The 23,489-nt window shown below is 44.1% G+C and overlaps 1 protein-coding gene across 1 annotated transcript in view; it reads left to right on the forward strand.

Moving 5' to 3' along the window:
• The window catches only part of SHC3 (SHC adaptor protein 3), a 292,272-nt gene extending 269,571 nt beyond the window's left edge, over positions 1–22,701 (forward strand). Inside the window, exon 12 of the mRNA XM_049895033.1 lies at positions 22,573–22,701. Coding sequence (XP_049750990.1) covers positions 22,573–22,701 — 129 coding nt within the window. The remainder of the gene's footprint in view (positions 1–22,572) is intronic.
• Positions 22,702–23,489: the final 788 nt, after the last annotated feature.

The raw sequence follows: 23,489 nt of genomic DNA on the forward strand, positions 1-23,489 counted from the left end.
TTGATTCTATTGAGGGCATTTTTATCTGAAAAAGAAACTAAAAATGAGACTTAGTCAAAATGTAATGTTGCTTCCTCATTGTGAATGCACCAAACAAACCATGAGCACGCTCTCTTCCGTATTCATTCGTCTGACTTCATGGTAATTGATAGACCCTGACTGTAAAGGCGAGCACTTGGCAGAACAGATTACTCAGAGAAACGAGGATGTGAAATAGTTCTGTGTCTAAATTTACCTGAGAGTATACCAACCCGTGTGCCTTCCCACTGAGAGCTCAAAGTAAGCAAGCCTGAGATCACTGAGGGTGGCTGGCAGGCCTCAGAGCCTTGCTGCTGGGTGCTGGGAACACTAACCCTGACACAACAGTCGGAAACAGGCCGGTCGCTGGGTCTGCAGGAGCAGCCTCAGGAATGGAGTCTCAAACACGAGTTTATTTTTCCTTTATATCTTCGAATTCATTCGGTCAAACTTCTTGTGTCTAAAAGTATGCTCTGATCATTTGTCATGGATTCATTTGTTTGGCCTTGAAGGACCAGCAAAGTGAGGTGGGTCCTGGATTGATACTTGAATAAGCTGCTACCACTAAAGGGGCTGGCTTAGAACTCTGGCTTTCTGGCCAAAAGCCTAGTTCACATGGGCTTGGCTAACGTAGTCTCAGATTATAGCACATTTGAGAGCATCCACTGGGCCTTTTGCATTCATAAATACAAAACAGCAACAACCCCTCACACCTCCACATTTACTGTTTTTTTATTCTATTCAGACAATAATTAAGAAAACAAAAAGCCCTCTAATCCCATCACTTAATAAAGCCCTGTTATTTTTTAAGTTCCCTTTTGTATCAGTCAGTATCGGGTGTACTGTATAACAAATGAAATGCGAATTCTCAGGAGTTTAACCAACAAAGCTTCACTTTCCACGTATGCCAAGTCCCATGTGTCAGGTGACTCTCCAGGCCTCTCTGGTCTATGAGTGACTCAGTAATCCAGGCATTTCCATCTTGTTTGGAGGAAGTGTGCACCCACGTACTCAGAGGTGATGGGACATCGACACAGGGGCTCTGAAATAGCTGTTAAAGGAGGAGAGAAGTGTGAAGGACACAACCAGTCTCAGCTGTCTTTCTGGGGACATGACACATGTCACTCCCTCTCACGGGCCAGTAGCCCCAACAGGACTGCAAGAGAGGCTGAGAAATGTGAGGGAGCCATGGAGTATTTGCATGAGAGCCAGTGTATGACCTTGAGTACACCTCACTTGAATTTAGAGATCAACTCAAGAACAGATTTGAGGCACTGAATACTAAAAACCTGAAGACCAGATGAGTTTTTTTATTAGCTCTTTTTTAAAAAATTTTTATTGTGCTTTAAGTGAAAGTTTACAAGTCAAGTCAGTCTTTCATACGAAAATTTATTGGTCTCCCCCTAATGAGACATCACACTCCTTCCCTTCACTTTCTTTTTTCCTGTCCATTCCGCCAGCTTCTGACCCCCTCTGCCCTCTCATCTCCCCTCCAGATAGGAGACGCCAACATAGTCTCATGAGTCTACTTGATCCAAGAAGCTCATTCTTCACCAGCATCATTTTCTATCCCATTGTCCAGTCCAATCCCTGTCTGAAGAGTTGGCTTTGGGAATGGTTGCTGTCTTGGGCTACCAGAAGGCCTGGGGACCATGACCACCAGGGTCCGTCTAGTCTCAGTCAGACCATTAAGTCTGGCTTTTTTGTGAGAATTTGGGGTCTACATCCCACTGCCCTCCCGCTGCCTCAGGGGTTCTCTGTTGTGTTCCCTGTCAGGGCAGTCATCGGTTGTAGCCGGGCACCATCTAGTTCTTCTGGTATCAGGCTGATGTAGTCTTTGATTTATGTGGCCCTTTCTGTCTCTTGGGCTCATAATTACCTTGTGTTTTTGGTGTTCTTCATTCTCCTTTGCTCCAGCTGGGCTGAGACCAATTGATGTATCTTAGATGGCCACTTGCTAGTGTTTAAGACCCCAGACGCATTCTGGGATGCAGAATGTTTTCTTAATAGATTTTATTATGCCAAGTGACTTTGATGTTCCCTGAGACCATGGTCCCCAAACCCCCGCCCCTGCTATGCTGGCCTTCAAAGCATTCAGTTTATTCAGGAAACTTCTCTGCTTTTGGTTTAGTCCAGCTGTGCTGACCTCTCCTGTATTGTGTGCTGTCTTTCTCTTCACCTAAAGTAGTTCTTATCTACCACGTAATTAGTGAATAACCCTCTCCCTCCCTCCCTTCTCCCCCCTCTCGTAACCGTCAAAGAATATATTCTTCTCTGTTTCTCAAGTTCTTATAACAGTGGTCTTATACAATATTTGTCCTTTGCAACTGACTAATTTCACTCAGCATAATGCCTTCCAGGTTCCTCCATGTTATGAAATGTTTCACTGAGTCATCACTTTTCATTATCAATGCTTACGTAGTATTCCATTGTGTGAATATACCATAATTGGTTTATCCGTTTGTCTGTTGATGGGCACCTTGGTTGCTTCCATCTATTTGCTTTGTAAACAGTGCTGCAGTGAACATGGGTGTGCATGTATCTATTTGTAAAGGCTCTTATTTCTCTAGGATATATTCCAAGGAGTGGGATTGCTGGATCATATGGCAGTTGTATTTTTAGCTTTTTAAGGAAGTGCCAAATTGATTTCCGAAGTGGTTGTACCATTTTACATTCCCACCAGCAATGTACAAGTGTTCCAGTCTCTTCATAACCTCTCCAACATTTATTATTTTGTGTTTTTTTGGATTAATGCCAGCCTCGTTGGAGTGAGATGGAATCTCATTGCATGTCTCTAATGGCTAATGATCGTGATGAATATTTCCTCATATATCTGTTAGCTACCTGAATGTCTTCTTTAGTGAAGTGTCTATTCATGTCTTTTGCCCATTTTTTAATTGGGTTGTTTGTCTTTTTATAGTTGAGTTTTTGTAGTTTCATGTAGATTTTAGACATCAGGCACTGACCAGAAATGTCATAGCTAAAAACTTTTTCCCAGTCTGTAGGTAATCTTTTTACTCTTTTCGTGAAGTCTTTGGATGGGCATTGGTGTTTATTTTTAGGAGCTCCTGGTTATCTAGTTTCTCTTCTGCATTGTTAGAAATGTTTTGCATACTGTTTATGCCATTTTTTAGGGCTCCTAACATTGTCCCTATTTTTTCTTCCATAATCTTTATCATTTTCAGTTTTCTATTTAGGTCTTTGATCCATTTTGAGTTAGTTTTTGTGCATGGTGTGAGGTATGGGTCTTGTTTCATTTTTTGCAGATGGATATCCAGTTATGCCAGCACTGTTTGTTAAAAGACTGTCTTTTCCCCATTTAACTGGTTTTGGGCCTTTGTCAAATATCAACTACTCATATGTGGATGGATTTATGTCTAGATTCTCAATTCTGTTCCATTGGTCTGTGTATCTGTTGTACCAGTACCACGCTGTTTTGACTACTGTGGCAGTATAATAGGTTCTAAAATCAGGTAGCATGAGACCTCCCACTTTGTTCTTCTTTTACAGTAATGCTTTACTTATCCAGGGCCTCTTTCCCTTCCATATGAAGTTGGTGGCTTGTTTCTCCATCTCATTAAAAAATGTCTTTGTAATTTGGATTGGAATTGTACTGTATCTATAGATTGCTTTTGGTAGAATAGACATTTTTACAATGTTAAGTCTTCCTATCCATGAGCAAGGTATGTTTTTCCAATTATGTAGGTCTCTTTTGGTTTCTTGCAGAAGTGTACTGTAGCTTTCTTTGTATAAGGCTTTTACATCTGTGTAAGATTTATTCCTAAATATTTTATATTCTCGGGGACTACTGTAAATAGTATTGATTTGATAATTTTCTCTTCGATGTTCTTTTTGTTGGTGTAGAGGAATCCAACTGATTTTTGTATGTTTATCTTGTATCCTGATGCTCTGCTGAACTCTTTCATTATCTTTGGTAGTTTTCTTGATGATTTCCTAGGGTTTTCTGTGTATAAGATCATGTCATCTGAAAATACACCCAAAAACCAAACCCACTGCCTTCGAGTTGATTCTGAATCATAACGACTCTATAGGACAGATTAGAACTGCCTGATAGAGCTTCCAAGGAGTGCTTGGTGGATTCGAACTGCCGACCTCTTGGTTAGCAGCCATAACACTTAACCACTACACCACCAGGGTTCCCATCTGCAAATAGAGATACTATGAGACGGAATCGACTCATTGGCAATGGGTTTTTACTTCTTCCTTACCAGTCTGGATGCACTTCATTTCTTTATCTAGCCTAATTGCTCTGGCTAGGACCTCCAGCACAATGTTCAATAGGAGTGGTGGTAAACGGCATCCTCGTCTGGTTCCTGATCTCAAGGGGAAGGCTTTCAGGCTGTCTCCATTTAGGAAAATGTTATCTATTGGCTTTGTATAAATGCCCTTTATTATGTTGAGGAATTTTCCTTCTATTCCTATTTTGCTGAGAGTTTTTTTTTATCATGAATGGGTGTTGAACTTTGTCAAATGCCTTTTTTTGCATCAATTGATAAAATCATGTGATTCTTGTCTTTCATTTTATTTATATGATGGACTACATTAATTGTTTTTCTGATGTTGAATCATCCCTGCATACCTGGTATGAATCCCACTTGGTCATGGTGAATTATTTTTTTGATATGTTGTTGAATTCTATTGGCTAGAATATTTTGAGGATTTTTGCATCTAAGTTCATGAGGGATATAGGTCTGTAATTTTCTTTTTTTGTGGTGTCTTTACCTGGTTTTGGTATCAGATATGCTGGCTTCACAGAATGAGTTTGAGAGTATTCCATCTTTTCTATACTCTGAAATACCTTTAGTAGCAATGGTATTAACTCTTCTCTGAAAGTTTGGTAGAAATATGCAGTGAAGCTCTCCGGGGCAGGACTTTTTTTTTCTTGGGCATTTTTTGATTACCTTTTCAATCTCTTCTTTTGTTAGGGGTCTATTTAGTTGTTCTACCTCTGTTTGTATTAGTTTAGGTAAGTAGTGTGTTTCTAGGAATTCATCTATTTCTTCTAAATTTTCAAATATTTTAAAGTACAATTTTATGTAGGAATCTGATGTGATTCCTTTAATTTCAGTTGGGTTTGTTGTAATATCGCCAATTTCATTTCTTATTTGGATTATTTGCTTCCTCTCCTGTTTTTCTTTTGTCAGTTTGGCCAATGGTTTATCAATTTTGTTGATTTTTTCAAAGAGCCAGCTTTTGGTCTTGTTAATTCTTTTAATTGTTCTTCTGTTTTCTCTTTCATTTAATTCCGCTCTAATTTTTATTATGTGCTTTCTTCTGGTGCCTGAGAATTTCTTTTGTTGCTGTCTTTGTATTTTTTCAGGTTGTAAGGATAATTCTTTGATTTTTGCCTTTCTTCTTTTTGGATGTGTGCATTTATTGATATAAATTGACCTCTGAGCACTACTTTTGCTATGTTCCAAAGGTTCTGACAGGTACTGTTTTCATTTTCATTGGATTCTATGAATTTGTTTATTCTATCCTTAATGTCTTCTATAATCCAGTCTTTTTTGAGCAGAGTATTGTTCAGTTTCCAAGTGTTTTATTTCATTCCCCTGCTTTTTCTGTTATTGGCCTCATGGTCAGAGAAGATGCTTTGTAATATTTGGATGTTTTGGATTCTGCTAAGGCTTGCTTTATGACCTAATATGTGGTCTATTCTAGAGAATGTTCCATGTGCATTGGAAAAAAAGTATACTCGACTGCTGTTAGGTGGAGTGTTCTGTACATGTCTGTATATGTATTTTGTCAGAAATTAATATTGCCACTCCTGCTGTTTTTTGATTGTTGTTCACTTGATATATTTTTTCCATCTTTTGAGTTTTTGTTTGTGTCTCTAAGTCTAAGGTGTGTTTATTGTAGGCAGCATATGGACAGATCGTGCTTTTTAATCCATTCTGACACTCTATGTCTCTTTATTGGTGCATTTAGTCCACTTACATTCAGCGTAATTATGGATAGGTATGAATTTAGTGCTGTCATTTGGATGTCTTTTTTTGTGTATTGTTGATAGTTTCTTTTTTCCACTTAATTTTTTATGTTGAGTAGTTTATATATTGTCTTTTCCTCATATTCGTTGTTGTTGCCTTTGTTTCTGCTGAGTCTCTATTTTTGAATTTTATTTTGATGTGTATGATAGTTTGTCTCCTTTGTGGTTACCTTAATATTTACCCCTGTTTTTCTAAATTTAAACCTAACTTTTATTTCTTTATATCGCCTTGTCTTCCTTTCCATATGAAAGATCTATGACTACATTTCTTAGTCCCTCTTTAGTGTTTTAATGTTGCCTTCTTTTACATAATTTTGCTGTTTCCCTGTTTTGAATTTTTTTTATCTCGATTTATTTTTTTGATTTTCCTGTCTGGGTTGACTTCTGATTGCTCTGTCCAGTGTTCTAGTCTTGGGTTGGTACCTGATATTCTGACCAAAAACTACTTTTAGTATTTCTTGTAGTTTTGGTTTGGTTTCTATGAATTCCCTAAACTTCTGTTTTTCTGGGAGTGTCTTAATTTCACCTTTGTATTTGAGAGACACTTTTGCTGGGTATATTATTCTTGGTTGGCAATTATTTTCCTTCAATACTTTATATAAGTCATCCTATTGCCTGCATGGTTTCTGCTAAGTAGTCTGAGCTTATTCTTATTGGCTTTCCTTTGTAGGTGGCTTTTCTTTTATCCCTAGCTGCTCTTAAAATTGTCTCTTTATCTTTGGTTTTAGCAAGTCTGATTATAATATATCTTGGTGACTTTCTTTTAAAATCTACCTTATGTGGAGTTCGATGAGCATCTTGGATAGATACCTCCTCATCTTTCACGATATCAGGGAAGTTTTCTGCCAATAAATCTTCCACAATTCTCTCTGTACTTTCTGTTATCCCTCCCTGTTCTTGTACTCCAATCACTTATAGGTTATTTCTCTTGATAGGGTCTCACATGATTTTTAAGCTTTCTTCATTTTTAAAAATTCTTTTATGTGATTTTTCTTCAAATATATTGGTGCCAAGCTTTATCTTCAAGTTCACCAATTCTGTCTTCCACTTGCTCAATACTTGTCCTCTGACTATTGAGTTGTCTAATTCTGTAACTTTATTGTTATTCTTCTGAATTTCTGATTGTTGTCTCTCTGCGGATTCTTGCAGTGTATTAAATTTTTCACTATGTTCTTGAATAAGCTTTTTAATTTCTTCAACTCTTTTATATGTGTGTTCCTTGGCTTATTCTGTGTACTGATCTCCTTCCCAATTTCCTTCCTGATGTCTTGAAGAGTTCTATATATTAATCTTTTGAATTCTGCATCCGATAATTCCAGGAAGGCACCTTTATCCAGAAGATTCATTGATTCTTTGTTTTGAGAGCTTGTTGAGGCAATCATGGTCTGTTTCTTTATGTGACTTCATATTGACTGTTGCCTCTGAGCCATCTATAGGTTATTGTATTAGTTTATGTTTGCTTACTGTGTCGTAGCTTCTTGCATTGTTTTGTTTTGATATACCCAAATGGGTTGCTTGAGTAAGCTAGCTTGATTATTTTCACCTTTGGAGCTCTGACATCCTGTCCCCAGATGGCTAGAGATGTTATTAGGTATATCAGTCTAGGAGTTCATTCACTTTTCTTGTATGAATTCAGCCCAGGTGTCCAGGTAGCTGATCATCAAGTATGTTGTACAGGCTCTGTACTACAGTCTTAGAGGGGCATCTGTGGTTGGTGTAGGTACTGGTATGTGGTTTCAGCAGGGGTTCATGCTGTGAACAAGGCAGAGGGCTGAGAATCATCCGCCAGGTTTCTCTGAGGAAAGTGTGTCCCTGTTTTCTAGATTGTACATGTAGGTGGGTTCTGCAGACAGACCATGGGCACCCAATATTTTTGGTTGTAAGGACTGGGAGGTACCAGTTATCCTTGGACCCCTTTCTCAGGTGGCTCATGACCTAAGTGGAGCCACCAGTCCTTAGGTCCCAGATGTGGGTAGGTGAGGGCACTTTATAATAGACAAAGCAGTGTCAAACATCAAACACCCATTCTCTATCTACCACAGAGCTGAAACAGTTGTAGTCTGCCAACAAAGGCCTATTCTCCTGAAATAGGCCCACACAGGTCCATGCAGTGGGGAAAGTTATTCAAAGTCTGTGGACTATCTATGCCTGAACAGGATCCGCTTCTGTCCTGAGTTCCCCAGGTTAGTGGAGCTGGGAAATTACTTTTTCCCTCACTTGCGAATTTATTCCTTCTGGGAGAATGGCTCCAGGTGCTCAACAGGGCCTATCTCAGGCCTGGGGAAATCTGCAGCCACTGAAGCTGGCTAAGGAGTGGGGGGCGTGGTAAAATACATATAAGTACTTAGCTTTTGATGAGAATGCTGTACTTCTCTGGGTCTGGAGGTGTGAGTAGGCTGTGCAGCTGGCTGCTTCTCCCTGAAGAAACTGCAGCCAAATGCTACTACTAGCCCACCACAGCTGCTTCCAGGAGTAGTGCCTGACGGATCCTGGTGATTCAGGTCTGGCAACTCCTCTGTGCTTCTGAACCATCTCTCCCCCTGCTCTTCGGTCCTTTTTCTATCTTTGCCTTTGATGTTCAGGGCTCCTAGGTTGTCATAAATATAATTGTTTCACTGTTTTTTGGGGGTCTTTGTTGTAAGAGGGTTCACAGCGTTTGGCTATTCTGCTGTCTTGGCCCCGCCCTCTAGAGGAGTTTTGGGATGACATCAAGGACATCATACATAAAGAAAGCAAAAGGTCTTTAAAAAAGACAGGAAAGAAAGAAAAGACCATAATGGATGTTAGAAGAGACTCTGAAACTTGCTCTTGAACATCGAGTAGCTAACACAAAAGGAAGAAATGATGAAGTAAAAGACCTGAACAGAAGATCTCAAAGGGCAGTTTGAGAAGACAAAGTGAAGTATAATAATGAAATGTGCAAAGACCTGAAGTTAGAAAACCAAAAGGAAAGGACACCCTTGGCATTTCTCAAGCTGAAAGAACTGAAGAGAAAAATTCAAGCTTAGAGTTGCAATATTGAAAGATTCAACGGACAAAATTGAAACCCTGGTAGCATGGTAGTTAAGTGCTATACCTGCTAACCAAAAGGTCAGCAGTTTAACTTCACCAGACACTCCTTCAAAACTCTGTGGAGCAATTCTACTCTGTCCTGTAGGATTACTATGAGTTGGAATCAACTCAGCGGCAACGTGTTTGGTTTTTTTGGTTTTATGGGCAAAATATTGAATGACCCAGGAAGCATCAAAAGAAGATGGAAAGGAGTATACACAGTCACAGTACCAAAAATAATTAGTCGACTTTCAACCATTTCAGGAGGTAGCATACAATCAAGAACCAATGGTATTGGAAGAAGTCCAAGCTGCACTGAAGACAGTGCCAAAAAACAAGGTTCCAGCAATTGATGGAATACCAACTGAGAAGTTCCAACAAACAGATGCAAGTTTGGAAGTTCTTACTCTGTCCATGCCAAGAAATTTGGAAGACAGCTACCTGGCCAACAGACTGGAAGAGATCCATATTTGCGTCCATTCCAAAGAAAGGTGATCCAACATAATACAGAAATTATCAAACAATATCACCCACAAAAAAAATTTTGCTGAAGATAATTCAAATTTCCTGTGAGAAATTCAAGCAGGATTCAGAAGAGGTTGTGGAACCAGGGATATCATTGCTAATGTCAGTTGGATCCTAGCTGAAAGCAGAGAATACCAGAAAGATGTTTACCTGTATTTTACTGACTATGCAAAGGCATTCAACTGTGTGGATCATAAGAAACTAGGGATAACATTGTGAGGAATGAGGACTCCAGAAAACTTAGTCATGCTCATGCAGAACCTGTACATAGACCAAGAGGCAGTTGAACAGAAGGCAAAACTTCATGGTTTAAAATCAAGAAAGTTGTGCATCAGGGTTATATCCACTCATCACACTTATTCAGTTTGTACACTGAGGAAATAATCTGAGAAGCCAGGCTATATGAAAAAGAAGGCAGCATCAGGATTGGAGGAAAGCTTATTAACAATCTATGATACGTAGATGACACAACCTTGCTTGCTGAAAGTGAAGAGGACTTGAAGCACTTACTAATGAAGATCAAAGACCACAACCTTCAGTATGGATTACACCTCAACATAAAGAAAACAAAAATCCTCACAACTGGACCAATGAGCAACATTATGATAAACGGAGAAAAGATTGAGGTTGTCAAGAATCTCATTTTACTTGGATCCACAATCAATGCCCATGGAAGTAGCAGTCAAGAAATCAGACAATGTAATGTATTGGGCAAAGCTGCTGCAAAAGACCTCTTTAAAGTGTTAAAATGCAAAGCTGTCACTTTGAGGGCTAGGGTGTACTTGACCCAAGCCATGGTATTTTCAATCATCTTATATGCATGTGAAAGCTGAACAATGAATAAAGAAGACTGAAGAAGAATTGTTGCCTTTGAGTTATGGTGTTGGCAAAGAATATTGAATATGCCATTATCTGCTAAAAGAAAAAGCAAATCTGTCTTGGGAGGAGTATAGACAGAATGCTTCATGGAAGCGAGGATAGCAAGACTTCATCTCACGTACTTTGGACATGTTATCAGGAGGGACCAGGCCCTGGAGAAGGACATCGTGCTTGGTAAAGTAGAGGATCAGCAAAATAGACGAAGACCCTCAACAAGATGGATTGACACAGTGGCTGCAAGAATCAGCTCAAGCATAGCAGTGATGGTGAAAATATCTTAGGACCCGGAAGTGCTTTGTTCTGTTGTACATAGGGTCGCTTTGAGTCAGAAATGACTTGACGTATCCTAACCTAACAACATATTTAGTTCTAAAGGTCTTTCTTGCCCTCTGTTTAGTTTCCATGCACCTAGTTCCTTAAATTGTCTATCTTGTGGAGTCAAGTGCTTTGTTTGCTCATCATGATCTTCTTCCTTCATGGTGCTGGTGTTCTTAGGAGGCCTGGCACCCTTCACTGCCTGTGGTATTTAAGACCAGGAGCTGGGTTAATTTTCCTTGGGGTGGCCTCTTCTGTGTGATATGGGAGATGTCCTTTCTCTAGTCTGTCACCTGCATTGGAAAGAAGACTGACTGAGACTACCTGTGAGTGTGGAGTAGGTGGGGATACAGGTGGGTGTTGTCTTGCAGGTTAGCTTGAGGTGAGAAGAGAAGGGGCTTGGACTTTTAGGATGGGGGCCTCCCAAGATAACTTTACTTGGGGTTACCATCCCCTTCTTGCAGCCTCAATTCTCCCCAGGTAGCTCATTTAATTTCTTTGTATAAAAGTTCTCTGACATCTTCCCTGGAGGCAAAATGCTAATTTGGCTCTAAGGAGGCAAAACGGAAGGAGGGGCAACTTTGGGAGCCAGGGGCTTAAGCACTCAGGAGGTGTCTTCCAAGCAGCCTAAAAGCTCTCCACCCCTTCTCCCTCCACTGTTGAGCAGATCACTCCTCAGCTGCAGTTTCTTTCCCAGCATTTGAGGCTGTCCCTTTTCATTGCTCTTTTTTATCTTTCAACAGGCTTTCATCTTTTTTGTTAGCCAACAGTGTGTTGAGGTCACATATTCTCTGGTGATTCCCCTCCTTGTCTTTTGTTTGACAAGTTTATTCCTTTGTTGTCATTTTCCTGGGATGGGTAAGATGGGACAGGACAATGCTCATCCTCATCTAACATTTTAAATGAGAATTCTTTTACTGATGCTTATGCTTTTCCTGTCAAAATAGAATTGTTTCCTGACATAAACATCTGTTGTTCACCGATCTTGGATCATTTTCTATCAAAGATTTTAAAATTTAGCAAAATTAAAGAAATAAAAACACATAGGTAAATTCTAACATCTTCCTACATATTCATTTGTAAGGAGCCTTCCCTCCTCTCTGTAGGGACACAAATGTTGTTGTTGTTAGGTGCCGTCGAGTTGGTTCCGACTCGTAGTGACCCTGTGCACAACAGAATGAAACACTGCCCGCTCCTGCGCCATCCTTACAATCATTGTTATGCTTGAGCTCATTGCTGCAGCCACTGTGTCAATTCACCTTGTTGAGAGTCTTCCTCTTTTCCGCTGACCCTGTACTTTGCCAAGGATGATGTCCTTCTCCAGGGACTGACTCCTCCTGACAACATGTCCAAAGTATGTAAGACACAGTCTCTCCATCCTTGCTTCTAAGGAGCGTTCTGGCTGTACTTCTTCCAAGACAGATTTGTTCGTTCTTTTGGCAGTCCATGGTTTATTCAATATTCTTTGCCAACACCACAATTCAAAGGCATCAATTCTTCTTCGCTCTTACTTATTCACTGTCCAGCGTTCACATTCATGTGATGTGATTGAAAATACAATGGCTTGGGCCAGGCGCACCTTAGTCTTCAGGGTGACATCTTTGCTGTTCAACACTTTAAAGAGGTCCTTTGCAGCAGATTTACCCAGTGCAATGCCTCGTTTGATTTGACTGCTGTTTCCATGGCAGTTGATAGTGTATCCAAATAAAATGAAATCCTTGACAAATTCAATCTTTGCTTATCATGATGTTGCTTATTGGTCCAGTTGTAAGGATTTTTGTTTTCTTTATGTTGAGGTGCAACCCATGCTGAAGGCTGTGGTCTTTGATCTTCATTAGTAAGTGCTTCAAGTCCTCTTTGCTTTTGGCAAGCAACATTGTGTCATCTGCATAATGCAGGTTGTTAATGAGTCTTTCTCCAATCCTGATGCCCTGTTCTTCTTTTTACAGTCCAGCTTCTCAGATTATTTGCTGAGCATACAGATTAAATAGGTATGGTGAAAGAATACAACCCTGACGCACACCTTTCCTGACTTAAACCAATCAGTATCCCTTGTTCTGTCTAAACAACTGCCTCTTGATCTACGTAAAGGTTCCTCATGAGCACAATTAAGTGTTCTGCAATTCCCATTCTTCGCAATGTTATCTGTAATTTTTTTATGATAAACACAGTCGAATGCCTTTGCATAGTCAATAAAACACAGGTAAACATCCTTCTAGTATTCTCTGCTTTCAGCCAGGATCCATCTGACATCAGCAATGATATCCCTGGTTCCACGTCCTCTTCTGAAACCAGCCTGAATTTCTGGCAGTTCCCTGTTGATATATTGCTGCAGCCGTTTTTGAGTGATCTTCAGCAAAATTTTGCTTGTGTTTGATATTAACGATATTGTTCTATAATTTCCACATTTGGTTGGATCACCTTTCTTGGGAATAGGCATAAATATGGATCTCTTCCAGTCAGTTGGCCAGGAAGCTGTCTTCCATATTTCTTGGCATAGGCGAGTGAGCACCTCCAACGCTGCATCTGTTTTTTGAAACATCTCAATTGATATTCCATCGATACCTGGAGCCTCGTTTTTCGCCAATGCCTTCAGAGCAGCTTGGAGTTCTTCCTTCAGTACCATCGGTTCCTGATCATATGCTAACTCTTGAAATGACTAATTCTTTTTGGTATAATGTCTCTGTGTATTCCTTCCATCTTCTTTGATGCTTCCTGCATCGTTAATATTTTCCCCATAGAATCTTTCACTACTGCAACTCGAGGCTTGAATTTTTTCTTCAGTTCTTTCAGCTTGAGAAATGTCGAGCGTGTTCTTCCCTTTTGGTTTTCTATCTCCAGCTCTTTGCACATGTCATTTTAATCGTTTACTTTGTCTTCTCAAGCTGCCCTTTGAAATCTTCTGTTCAGTTCTTTTACTTCATCATTTCTTCCTTTTGCTTTAGCTTCTCGATGTTCATGAGCAAGTTTCAGAGTCTCCTCTGACATCTATCTTGGTCTTTTCTTTCTTTCCTATCTTTTTAATGACCACTTGCTTTCTTCGTGTATGTTGTCCTTGATGTCATTCCACAAATTGTCTGGTCTTTGGTCACTAGTGTTCAGTGGGTCAAATCTATTCTTGAGATGGTCTGTAAATTCAGGTGGGATATACTCAAGGTCCTATTTTCCCTCTCGTGGACTTGCTCTGATTTTCTTCAGTTTCAGCTTGAACTTGCATATGAACAATTGATGGTCTGTTCCACAGTCAGCCCCTGGCCTTGTTCTGACTGATGATATTGAGCTTTTCCAGTGTCTCTTTTCACAGATGTAGTTGATTTGACTCCTGTGTGTTCCATCTGGTGAGATCTATGTGTATAGTCACCATTTATGTTGGTGGAAAAAGGTGTTTGCAATGAAGAAGTCGTATGGCCTTGCAAAATTCTGTCATTCTATCTCTGGCATTGTTTCTATCACCAAGGCCATATTTTCCAACTACTGATCCTTCTTCTTTGTTTCCAACTTTTGCATTCCAATCACCGGTAATTATCAATGCATCCTGATTGCATATTTGATCAATTTCAGACTGCAGCAGCTGATAAAAATCTTCTATTTCTTCATCTTTGGCCTTAGTGGTTGGTGCATAAAGTTGAATAATAGTCGTATTAACTGGTCTTCCTTGTAGGCATATGGATATTATCCTATCACTGACAGCGTTGTACTTCAGGATAGATTTTGAAACATTCTTTTTGACGATGAATGCAACACCATTCCTCTTCAAGTTGTTGTTCCCAGCGTAGTAGACTATATGATTGTCTGACTCAAAATGGCCAATAGCAGTCCATTTCAGCTCACTAATGCCTAGGATATCAATCTTTATGACTTCTATTTCATTTTTGATGGCTTCCAATTTTCCTAGATTCATACTTTGTACATTCCAGGTTCCGATTATTAATGGATGTTTGCAGCTGTTTCTTCTCATTTTGAGTCTCATGCCATGTCAGCAAATGAAGGTCCCGAAGGCTTTACTCCATCCACGTCGTTAAGGTCGACTCTACTTTGAGGAGGCAGCTCTTCCCCAGTCATCTTTTGAGTGCCTTCCAACCTGGGGGGCTCATCTTCCAGCACTATATCAGACAATGTTCCACTGCTATTCATAAGGTTTTCACTGGCTAATGCTTTTCAGAAGTAGACTGCCAGGTCCTTCTTCCTTAATGACCCTGTCCCAGGGAACTGGAGCTCCTGAGTCCACAGCTCTCCTGCTCTTCTCTAAAGCCCTAATTGGTAACCCTTTTTGATGTCTTCCTTTCTGGCTACAACTGTCAGCTCTCCACTTTTTTCCCCTTTCTACTGGTGGATAGGAAACCTGGGTGCATAGTGGTTAGTGCTATGGCTGCTAACCAAAAGGTCAGCAGTGCAAATCCACCAGGCACTCCTTGGAAACTCTATGGGGCAGTTCTACTCAGTCCTATATGGTCGCTATGAGTCAGAGTCGACTCAATGACAATGGGTTTTTGGTTTTGGTATTGTTGTAAACAGAATTTTCTGGCTCTTGGGCAAACGAAATGATTGGAGGCTTCTCATACCTTGGGTCTGGGAAGGGAAGGAAGGTTAGGTCTAGAAGGGAGGAAGGTGGGGAAAGGCTGAACTGAGCCCATCAGTCTCCTTCTCATTCTCCTTAGTCCCCACAGGGCAGGCTGGGGCCACAGGGTCGGGGAAAGCAATCCAGAACCCAGTCACCTGGGTGGGATTCAAGACTGGGCTCTGGGGACCTATTGAAAGGGAAGCTGGATTGTTTGGGCAGAAAATATGTGCTCCTGTGGGGCGAGGGGGGTGATCAAATGATGTGAGCAACGGTGTGCAAGAGCCCAAGGGTGACTCTTGGCAAGCAGCCCTGAGGGCTGGTGCGTGTCCAGGGCTGAGGCTGGGTCATTGGGTCAGAAGGATCTGGAACACACCTTAATTTCAAACTAGGTCTGGGCAATGTGGCTAGGATTGATCTCATCCTACCTGGGTTAGGTCGGAGTCAGGAATGAGCTTTTGGGTGGAGGTCTCTCAGCAGATCCTGCGAATCCCAACAAAGCTGAGGAAGTAGACAAAGGGCTACCACTCTGAGTGTGCAGCGGACTCCAATGTGAGCAGACTTTCAATCGGGAGATGTGACCATTTCAGTGCGACCCTTTAACACACCTGCCATGATTATTTTGTCACTGATTGAGAGTGCTGGTTAACACAAGTCTTTACACAGTATTTCCAACTGCCTACAGGGCAACTTCACTTAAATGTTTCCTAGGCAACTCACACCTGCCATATGTAAAGTGGGATGAACCTTCTCTTCCTCTTTGCCGAACTGCTCATCCTGGGTTCTGTCTCTCAGTGCCCGATACCACAGTCTCCCAAGCACCATACCTCGGTCACCAGAACACCGCCCTTCTCAGGCTCCCACACTCTCTGAAAGACACCCCTTCTCCCCGACCCTGGAACTGTCAACACCAACCCAATCCCCTGTCCTAGACTGCCCCCCGCCCCCTGCTAGCAGAAGCTCTTCTAATGGCACTCCTCTGCTCCAGGCCTTTCAGTGACACTCATTGCCTATAGCGTGAGTTTAACTCCTCAGCATGGTAAAATTAATTCAAGTGGCTTGCCCCGTACTGTGGCTTTGTGGTGGTTTAGTGGTAGAATTCTCATCTTCCGCAAGGGAGACCTGGATCTGATTCTCAGCTAGTGCATTTTATGCACAGCTACCACCCATCTGTCAGTGGAGGCTTGCATGTTGCTATGATGCTGAACAGGTTTCAGGGAAGCTTCCAGACTAAGACGGACTAGGAAGGCCTGGTGATCTACTTCTGAAAATCGGCCAGTGAAAACTGTGTGGATCACAATGGTCTGACTGCAGCCAATCATGAGGGTGGTGCAGGGCTGGGCAGTGTTTTGTTCTGTTGTGCATGGGGTCGCCATGAGTGTGTGTGTGGAGGGCACTTGGCAGCAGCTCACAGCAACGACAACAACATCCTTTGTACTAAATGTTTCCTGTGTATGAGTCATTTAGTTCCCACAGCAACTTTATGCAGTAGGATGATGGAGGTATCCATTTTACGGTGGGGAGATGGAAGCTCAGAGAGGTCAAGAAACCTGCCCCAGGGGTGCTGCTGGGAAGAGGCATGGCTGGACCCAGCTCTGAGGTGCCTCTGTACTTCTGCACTGCACTGGACTGCTTGCACCAGGGGTTCTGGAAAGAACCTGATGATATGGACCAAGTTTCACCTGAAATGCCTACTCCTTGCCAGGGATGTACTGGTGCACTGAGGCAGCGAGGGGCCACCAGGGTGACAGGTTTTGGTGCACCAGGTTTTTATCCAGTGATGGACCACTGGGGTGGGGGTGGTTTTGGATAATGGGCGGGGCGGGGAGGGTGCGTGCTGGATGAACTGGGAAGGTAATGCTACGTTCCAGGAAATAATACAAATCAGACCCATTGGATGACCTGGGAAGGCAGTATTATGTTCTGCGAAATATAGATCCACGGAGCTTTGAGCTCAGCTATTCTAGCCCAGAGGTTCTGAGGGGGTCCCCCCACCAGCAGCATCAGCATCACCTGGAACCTGTGATAAATGCAGGTTCTTGGGCCTGCTCTGGGACCCCTGAAGGAAGGTCAGGGTGCCTATGTAGGCTTCTGTGCTGGACCCTGGCTGGGGAAGCAGCTCTAGCAAGACTATCCCAACTCTTGCAGGGCAGGGATAGGGGAGAACGCCCTGCTGAGCAGAACACACGAAGGCTTCAACTGGGCGTGCTGATGATATGCTGATTTCCAACCCTGGCACTGAGCCTTCATTCAGTACAAAGGACATATAGAAATTACAGTGCCAAAGCAACACCCAGCAATGAAGGAACCTTCCTGCTCTCACATTTCCAACGTCAGTCTCTGAATGGTGCCCTCTGGGTCGGCGGCTGCTGTTCTGATGTTGGCCACAAGAGGGCGATGAGACAACACCGTTTCCCACTAGTCCTCCGGAGCTCGCAGTTCCCGTGCGCATCCTGCCTGCTTTCCCAGCCCAGAGGGATAGTGTCCTCTGGAAAGTTGACTCCTGTCTGCTGCTCATTTCACTCTTTTCCTTCCTTCTCTCAGTCAGATTTGCTTGTGTTCGTGGGTTTTAGGAAGGTATCAGGTTAGAGTTTTGCTCTGCCCTCCTGGGCAGTGCTGAGGCCAGGCCCTCCCCCTGTGAGTGGACTGGTCGTTGCCTTTGGTCACCCATGGCATCCGCTGGGGCAGGCTCTTTTGGGGACCCTAAGAGTTGGGTGGTCCCAGCCTCTTTCCTTCAGCAGCTGGGTCGGGACTTCTTGGTGGCTTCCAATTCATCCAACGGCATCTTGGTGGCTGGACAAAGAGGAACACTCCTTCTGGAGTAGCCTGGGCCCCACAGGGCAGGTGAAGCAGAAGCCTGGCCCAGGAGCCCTGGGCTTTGGGATCTAGCAGGCCCTTGAGTTGCTCTCCTGGGATAAGAGAGTTACATTTGGAGAATTTACCATCCTACCCAACTGCATAGAAAGAGTTGCTGTGGGGTGGACTCCTGCTCACGGCTACCCTGCGATGTCAGCGTGGAGCTGTGCCCAGAATGTTTTCAGTGGCTTTTATGTTTTGGAAGTATATTAACAGGACTTTCTTCCGAGGCACCTCTGGGTGGGCTCAAACTGCCAACCTATCTGTCAGCAACCAAGCATGTTAACTGTTGACACCACTCGGAGGCTCCTAAAGAACAAGTAAACCAACCAGCTGCCGTGGAGTTGACTCGACTCATGGCAACCCCATGTTGTCAGAGTAGAAATGTGCTCCATGGGGCTTCAGAAGTGGGTCGGCAGGTCTTTCTTCTGAGGTGGCTCTGTGTGGACTTGAACCTTCAACCTTGTGGTTAGCAGTGGAGCGTGTTAACCATTTGCACCATCCAGGGATTCTCAAATATTTGTTTTTTAAAAGATGGAATTGGCTATGATAGTTGACAGAAACAATTGGTGTTGTATTTTCCACAGAGTTAGGAAAACAGACATTACAAGCCCAGGGCTGCCTGGAGTTAGAGTTCCAAAGGTCTGGTCCAGCCACCTCCTGTTTCCTGTGAGGAAACTGGGCTCCCTGTGGAGAAGTGGTCTGTGTTAAGTCAAACAAAAGTAGGCCCACAACTCAAGTCTCTGGCCTCCTGGGTTACTGCCCCAGCTACACCATCCCACCCCGAGATATCCTTATAACTCTCCTGTGCATTAGAAGAGCGCGAGGCTTCTGTACACTTCATTCTGCCACCACTTGGGCGCTTGTGATGACCATCCAGGTAAAGAGCCATGACTGCCGAGTTCAGGATATGCTGGTGCTCTGGGCAGCTGCTCATGGGCACGCCTTCACACAGTGTCCATGCCCATGTGATCACTGTCTATGGCGGAAACGGTGAGCTCGGGAACGGAAGGATGGGGAAATCGGAGCTCAGTGACATCACTGAGTCCCTGCCATGGCGGTTTCTGGGGGTATTTATTGGAATGGGTTTATTGGAGTGGAAAATCGGGCATTTCTCTTTCTTTGGGCAGTACATATGTATCTCTTATATATGTCTTCATTCACATGCATCAGGGTCTGTGTCACCCACCATGTTTGTTTATACCAGCCTGTACTCCAAAGAAGCTAAGCAGTAGTTCTCAGCTTTGGCGGCATATTTGAGTCACCTAGGGAGCCTAAACCCTGCTGATGTGATTGGCTTAGGAGCCCCCCAGGTTGTTCTGAGGTGAACCCAGTCACTCCCCCATCATAGATCCTCATCCATCCTTCCCAAGGACCCTAGAATATAAACGTGCTTGCTGCTAAAGAATATCCATTGCCGTCGAGTCAATTCTGACTCATAGCAACCCTGTAGGACAGAGTAGAACTGCCCCATAGAGTATCCAAAGAGTGCCTGGTGAATTTGAACTGCCCACCTTTTGGTTAGCAGATGTAGCTCTTAACCACTACACCACCAGGGTTTTCTGTTAAGAAACAGAGATAAATAATCAATGCCAAGATAACACCCGACAATGCTAGTTGTAAGCTGGGTTCCTGGGTGCCCTAGCTTCCAAGGATGTGTCCTGTTCATGTTGTCCAGAGTCTTTCTGGGTCAGGAATTCTAAAGAACCCCAGGAGAACTGACTTTAGCTGGAAGACGCTGGAAGGTCTTGCAAAAAGATTCCTTTTTAAATATGCTCAAGAGAGGCTTCATTTCCCAGAGTCAGGAGGCCCCTGTGGAGGTTTGGTGCTTACGGAGGTCTATGACGAGAGATCTCTGACTTGGAGCTGGACCCTGAGAAAGGAAACTGCAGTCATCTCAAGGCTCCTGCTGCTGCTCCCTGCTGCTCAGCAGAGCGCCCTAGGGTGTTTGGTTTTGGCATGGAGGTGGGATCTGGGTGGAAGCTGTAGTCTATATCCCATTGGTTGGGTGACAGAGGAGGAGAGGAGTGGCCACACTGGGGGAGGTGGGAATGCAGTGAAGAGTTCGGGGAAAGGAAGATAACTTGAACAAACATATAGGCAGAAGAACACAAGTCCCCAATGTGTCCCTGCAGGAGGGAAGGAGGGGAGAGCTTGGTCCCCCATGGAACGAATGAATGGCCTCTAATATGAGTACTAAAAAAGAAAAAAAAAACCCATCCCCTAGGAGTTGATTCCGACTCATAGTGATCCTATAGGACAGAGTAGAACTGCCCCATAGAGTTTTCGAGGAGCACCTGGTAGATTCGAACTGCTGACCTTTTGTTTAACAGCCAGAGCTCTTAACCACTATGCCACCAGGGTTTCCAGAAACTCATAGCAACCCTATAGGACAGAGTAGAACTGCCCCATGGGGTTTCCAAGGAGTGGCTGGTGGACTTGAACTGCCGACCTTTTGGTTAGCAGCAGGACTCTTAACCACTGCACCACCAGGACTAATGGAGAGGGAATTCCATGGGGCTGGAGCAGCCAGGGGCACCCAGATCTCTGTAGCACATCCTGCAGGACCCTCTGAGGGTTGAGGGGCATAACTGGATGTGGCCAGGCGTCTGCTTTCTGTCATATCCCCCTCACCCCCACCATAAATCCTATCATGGATCTCAGCCTCTCAAAGGAGAATTAAAAAAACCCTAAGAGACTGGGTTCCAACAGGCCTTGTGCTGCCTTCTTCAGAGTGGTGGACGCCCATAGATGCACTAGCTCAGGACAGTGGGCCAGCTGTCCCCAGGCCCATGGCACAGGCTCCCTGAGAAGAGTAGAGAGGGAGACTCTTCCTTGCACCTCGTGTCATGGATTGAATTGTGTCCCCCCAATAGTGTGTGTATTAGCTTGGTGAGGCCATGATTCCCAGTATTCTGTGGCTGTCTTCCATTTTGTGATTGTAATTTTATGTTAAAGAGGATTAGGGTGGGATTGTAACACCACCGTTACTCAGGTCACTTCCCTGATCCAAGGTAAAGTGAGTTTCCCTGGGGTGTGGCCTGCAGCACCTTTTATCTCTCAAGAAATAAAAGGAAAAGGAAGGAAACAGAGAATTGGGGACATCATACCACCAAGAAAGTAGCACCAGGAGCAGAGCGCTTCCTTTGGACACAGGGTCCCTGCACCTGAGAAGCTCCTTGACCAGGGGAAGACTGGGGACAAGGAGCCAGAGAGAGAAAGCCTTCCCCTGGAGTTGACACCCTGAATTTGGACTTGTAACCTACTAGACTGTGAGAGAATGGATTTCTCTTCTTTAAAGCCATCCACTTGTGGTATTTCTGTTATGGCAGCACTAGAAGGCTAAGACACTTTGGTCAGGCATTCATTAGTTCCTTTGTTCATTCTTTCATTCAGGGAAGGTTCGTCAGGGCAGGCGCAGCCTCCAGGAATCCAGAAAGAGAGAGCCAGAGCCCCAGCCTGTCATGGTCCGGCTTCCCCTACATGGGAAACCTGACAGGCTGCATGGAGTGCCCCTACAGAACTAGGGGGTGTACCTGATGGGAGCATGGTGTGCTATGGGCCTGTCTGGGAGGGTGGTGAGGAAGAAGGCTGTGAGGTGTTGGCCCGAAGACTGAGGCTGAAGGAGAGGGAGTAGTAAGCAGAGTCCCAGGGGGAGGAAGCACATTCTGGGCCGAGGAAGTGCCACGCAAAGGCCTAGAAGAGAAAGAGCAGAAAGCCTACAGCTCCCAGCAGTGCAGGAAGCTGGACAGAGGTTTCTAAGGTGGTAGCTGGGCAGGGAGGAAGGAAAGACTGGCAATCTACTTCTGAAAATCAGCCAGTGAAAACCCTGTGGCCCTATGGATCACAGCCCTGTGACCCGCACCGATCGTGAGGATGGCGCAGGACTGGGCAGCGTTTAGTTCTGTTGTTCATGAGGTCATTGGTGGACTAACTCTGCAGCAGCCAACACCACCAGCAGCAGGGCAGGCAGGACGAGCGTGGGAAGGCCAGCAAGCTCCCGAGCCCCCAGGGTGCCTGAGGGTGGGGGCATGTCTCCCGGCTCTGCTTCTGGTTTGGGACAGAGGTCAGAGGGGCTCAGGCAGTGTCCAGAGCAGGGGCCTGTGACATTGCAGCGCTTGGTTCCAGAGGGATGGACAGATGAATGGACCAAATTGATCATACTCAGCTGCCAGGGGTCTTGGCAGCTTCCATCTCTAAAAGTGCGAGGAGCCGCAGGGTCCCAGGGAAATGCTCCTACCTGGACCCTGGGCCTTGCGTGCCAATTCAGAGGGTCTGGCTGCTTCCATATGCAGGAGGGGGCAAGGCGTGATCTCCGTATTCAGCCTGCGGAACTCTCAACCTGCCTCGGCTTCCTTCGCAGATCCGCACCAAGGACAGGGTCTTTGACAGCATCGGCCATCTCATCAACCACCACCTGGAGAACGGCATACCCATCGTCTCTGCCGGGAGTGACCTCTGCCTCCAGCAGCCAGTGGAAAGGAAGCACTGACTGGTCCAGCCGACGGATGCGAAGGAGCTCAGGCCTCTTTCGGCAGATTGGTATCAGGGCTGTGGAAATCGGGCAGTGCCTGGAGGCTTGGGGTCTTATTCAAAACCCCAAAGGGAAGGCTTCCTTACAGGTCAAGTTTAATAAACATTTTCCAAGTTCTCATATGCATATTAAAGGTGTAGATACCTATACATCCTGTACAAATTATTCCTCTATATCTATATTTTTTAAGACTGAGAAAGATAAGGTTAATGTTCTGTGCTGTATGTTTTTAATGAAAAAACAACAAGTTTGACTGTCATTATCCCGGTAAATATTTAATTCAACTGACCCATGCCATTGGGGAATTCCTTTAGGAAGAAGCTACCTGTGGCTTTACCCAATAAGCACAATATGAGGCCAATAGAAGGCAAACAGTGGTTACAACAACCAACCCATTGCCCTTGAGTCAATTCCAATTCATAGCAACCCTGCAGGGGTTAGATCATAAAAACTGAATTGAAATAGTAAGTCAAGATGCTGCCCATAAAGGTCCAGCTCTGTGTTTAAATCTCTGTGAAGCACCGTGGGCTTTCTGGCTGGGAGCTCAGACTCCTCCCTGAGGATGCTGGGGCCTTGTCGACTGCCTCCACGCTGCGGGCCCTGGGTTTTCTTTACTGGGCGATGCACGCGGCTTTATGAAACAGCAGGCATCATTCCAGCTCCTTGCAGCTGGGCTGAGAACTGGTCATCCTTCACCACATGTCAGACCTTGTCGTCAAGGGCTTCTTGGGGAAATTCATTTTACT

Source organism: Elephas maximus, chromosome 9 (assembly GCF_024166365.1).
Source record: "Elephas maximus indicus isolate mEleMax1 chromosome 9, mEleMax1 primary haplotype, whole genome shotgun sequence".
Taxonomy (NCBI): Eukaryota; Metazoa; Chordata; class Mammalia; order Proboscidea; family Elephantidae; genus Elephas; species Elephas maximus.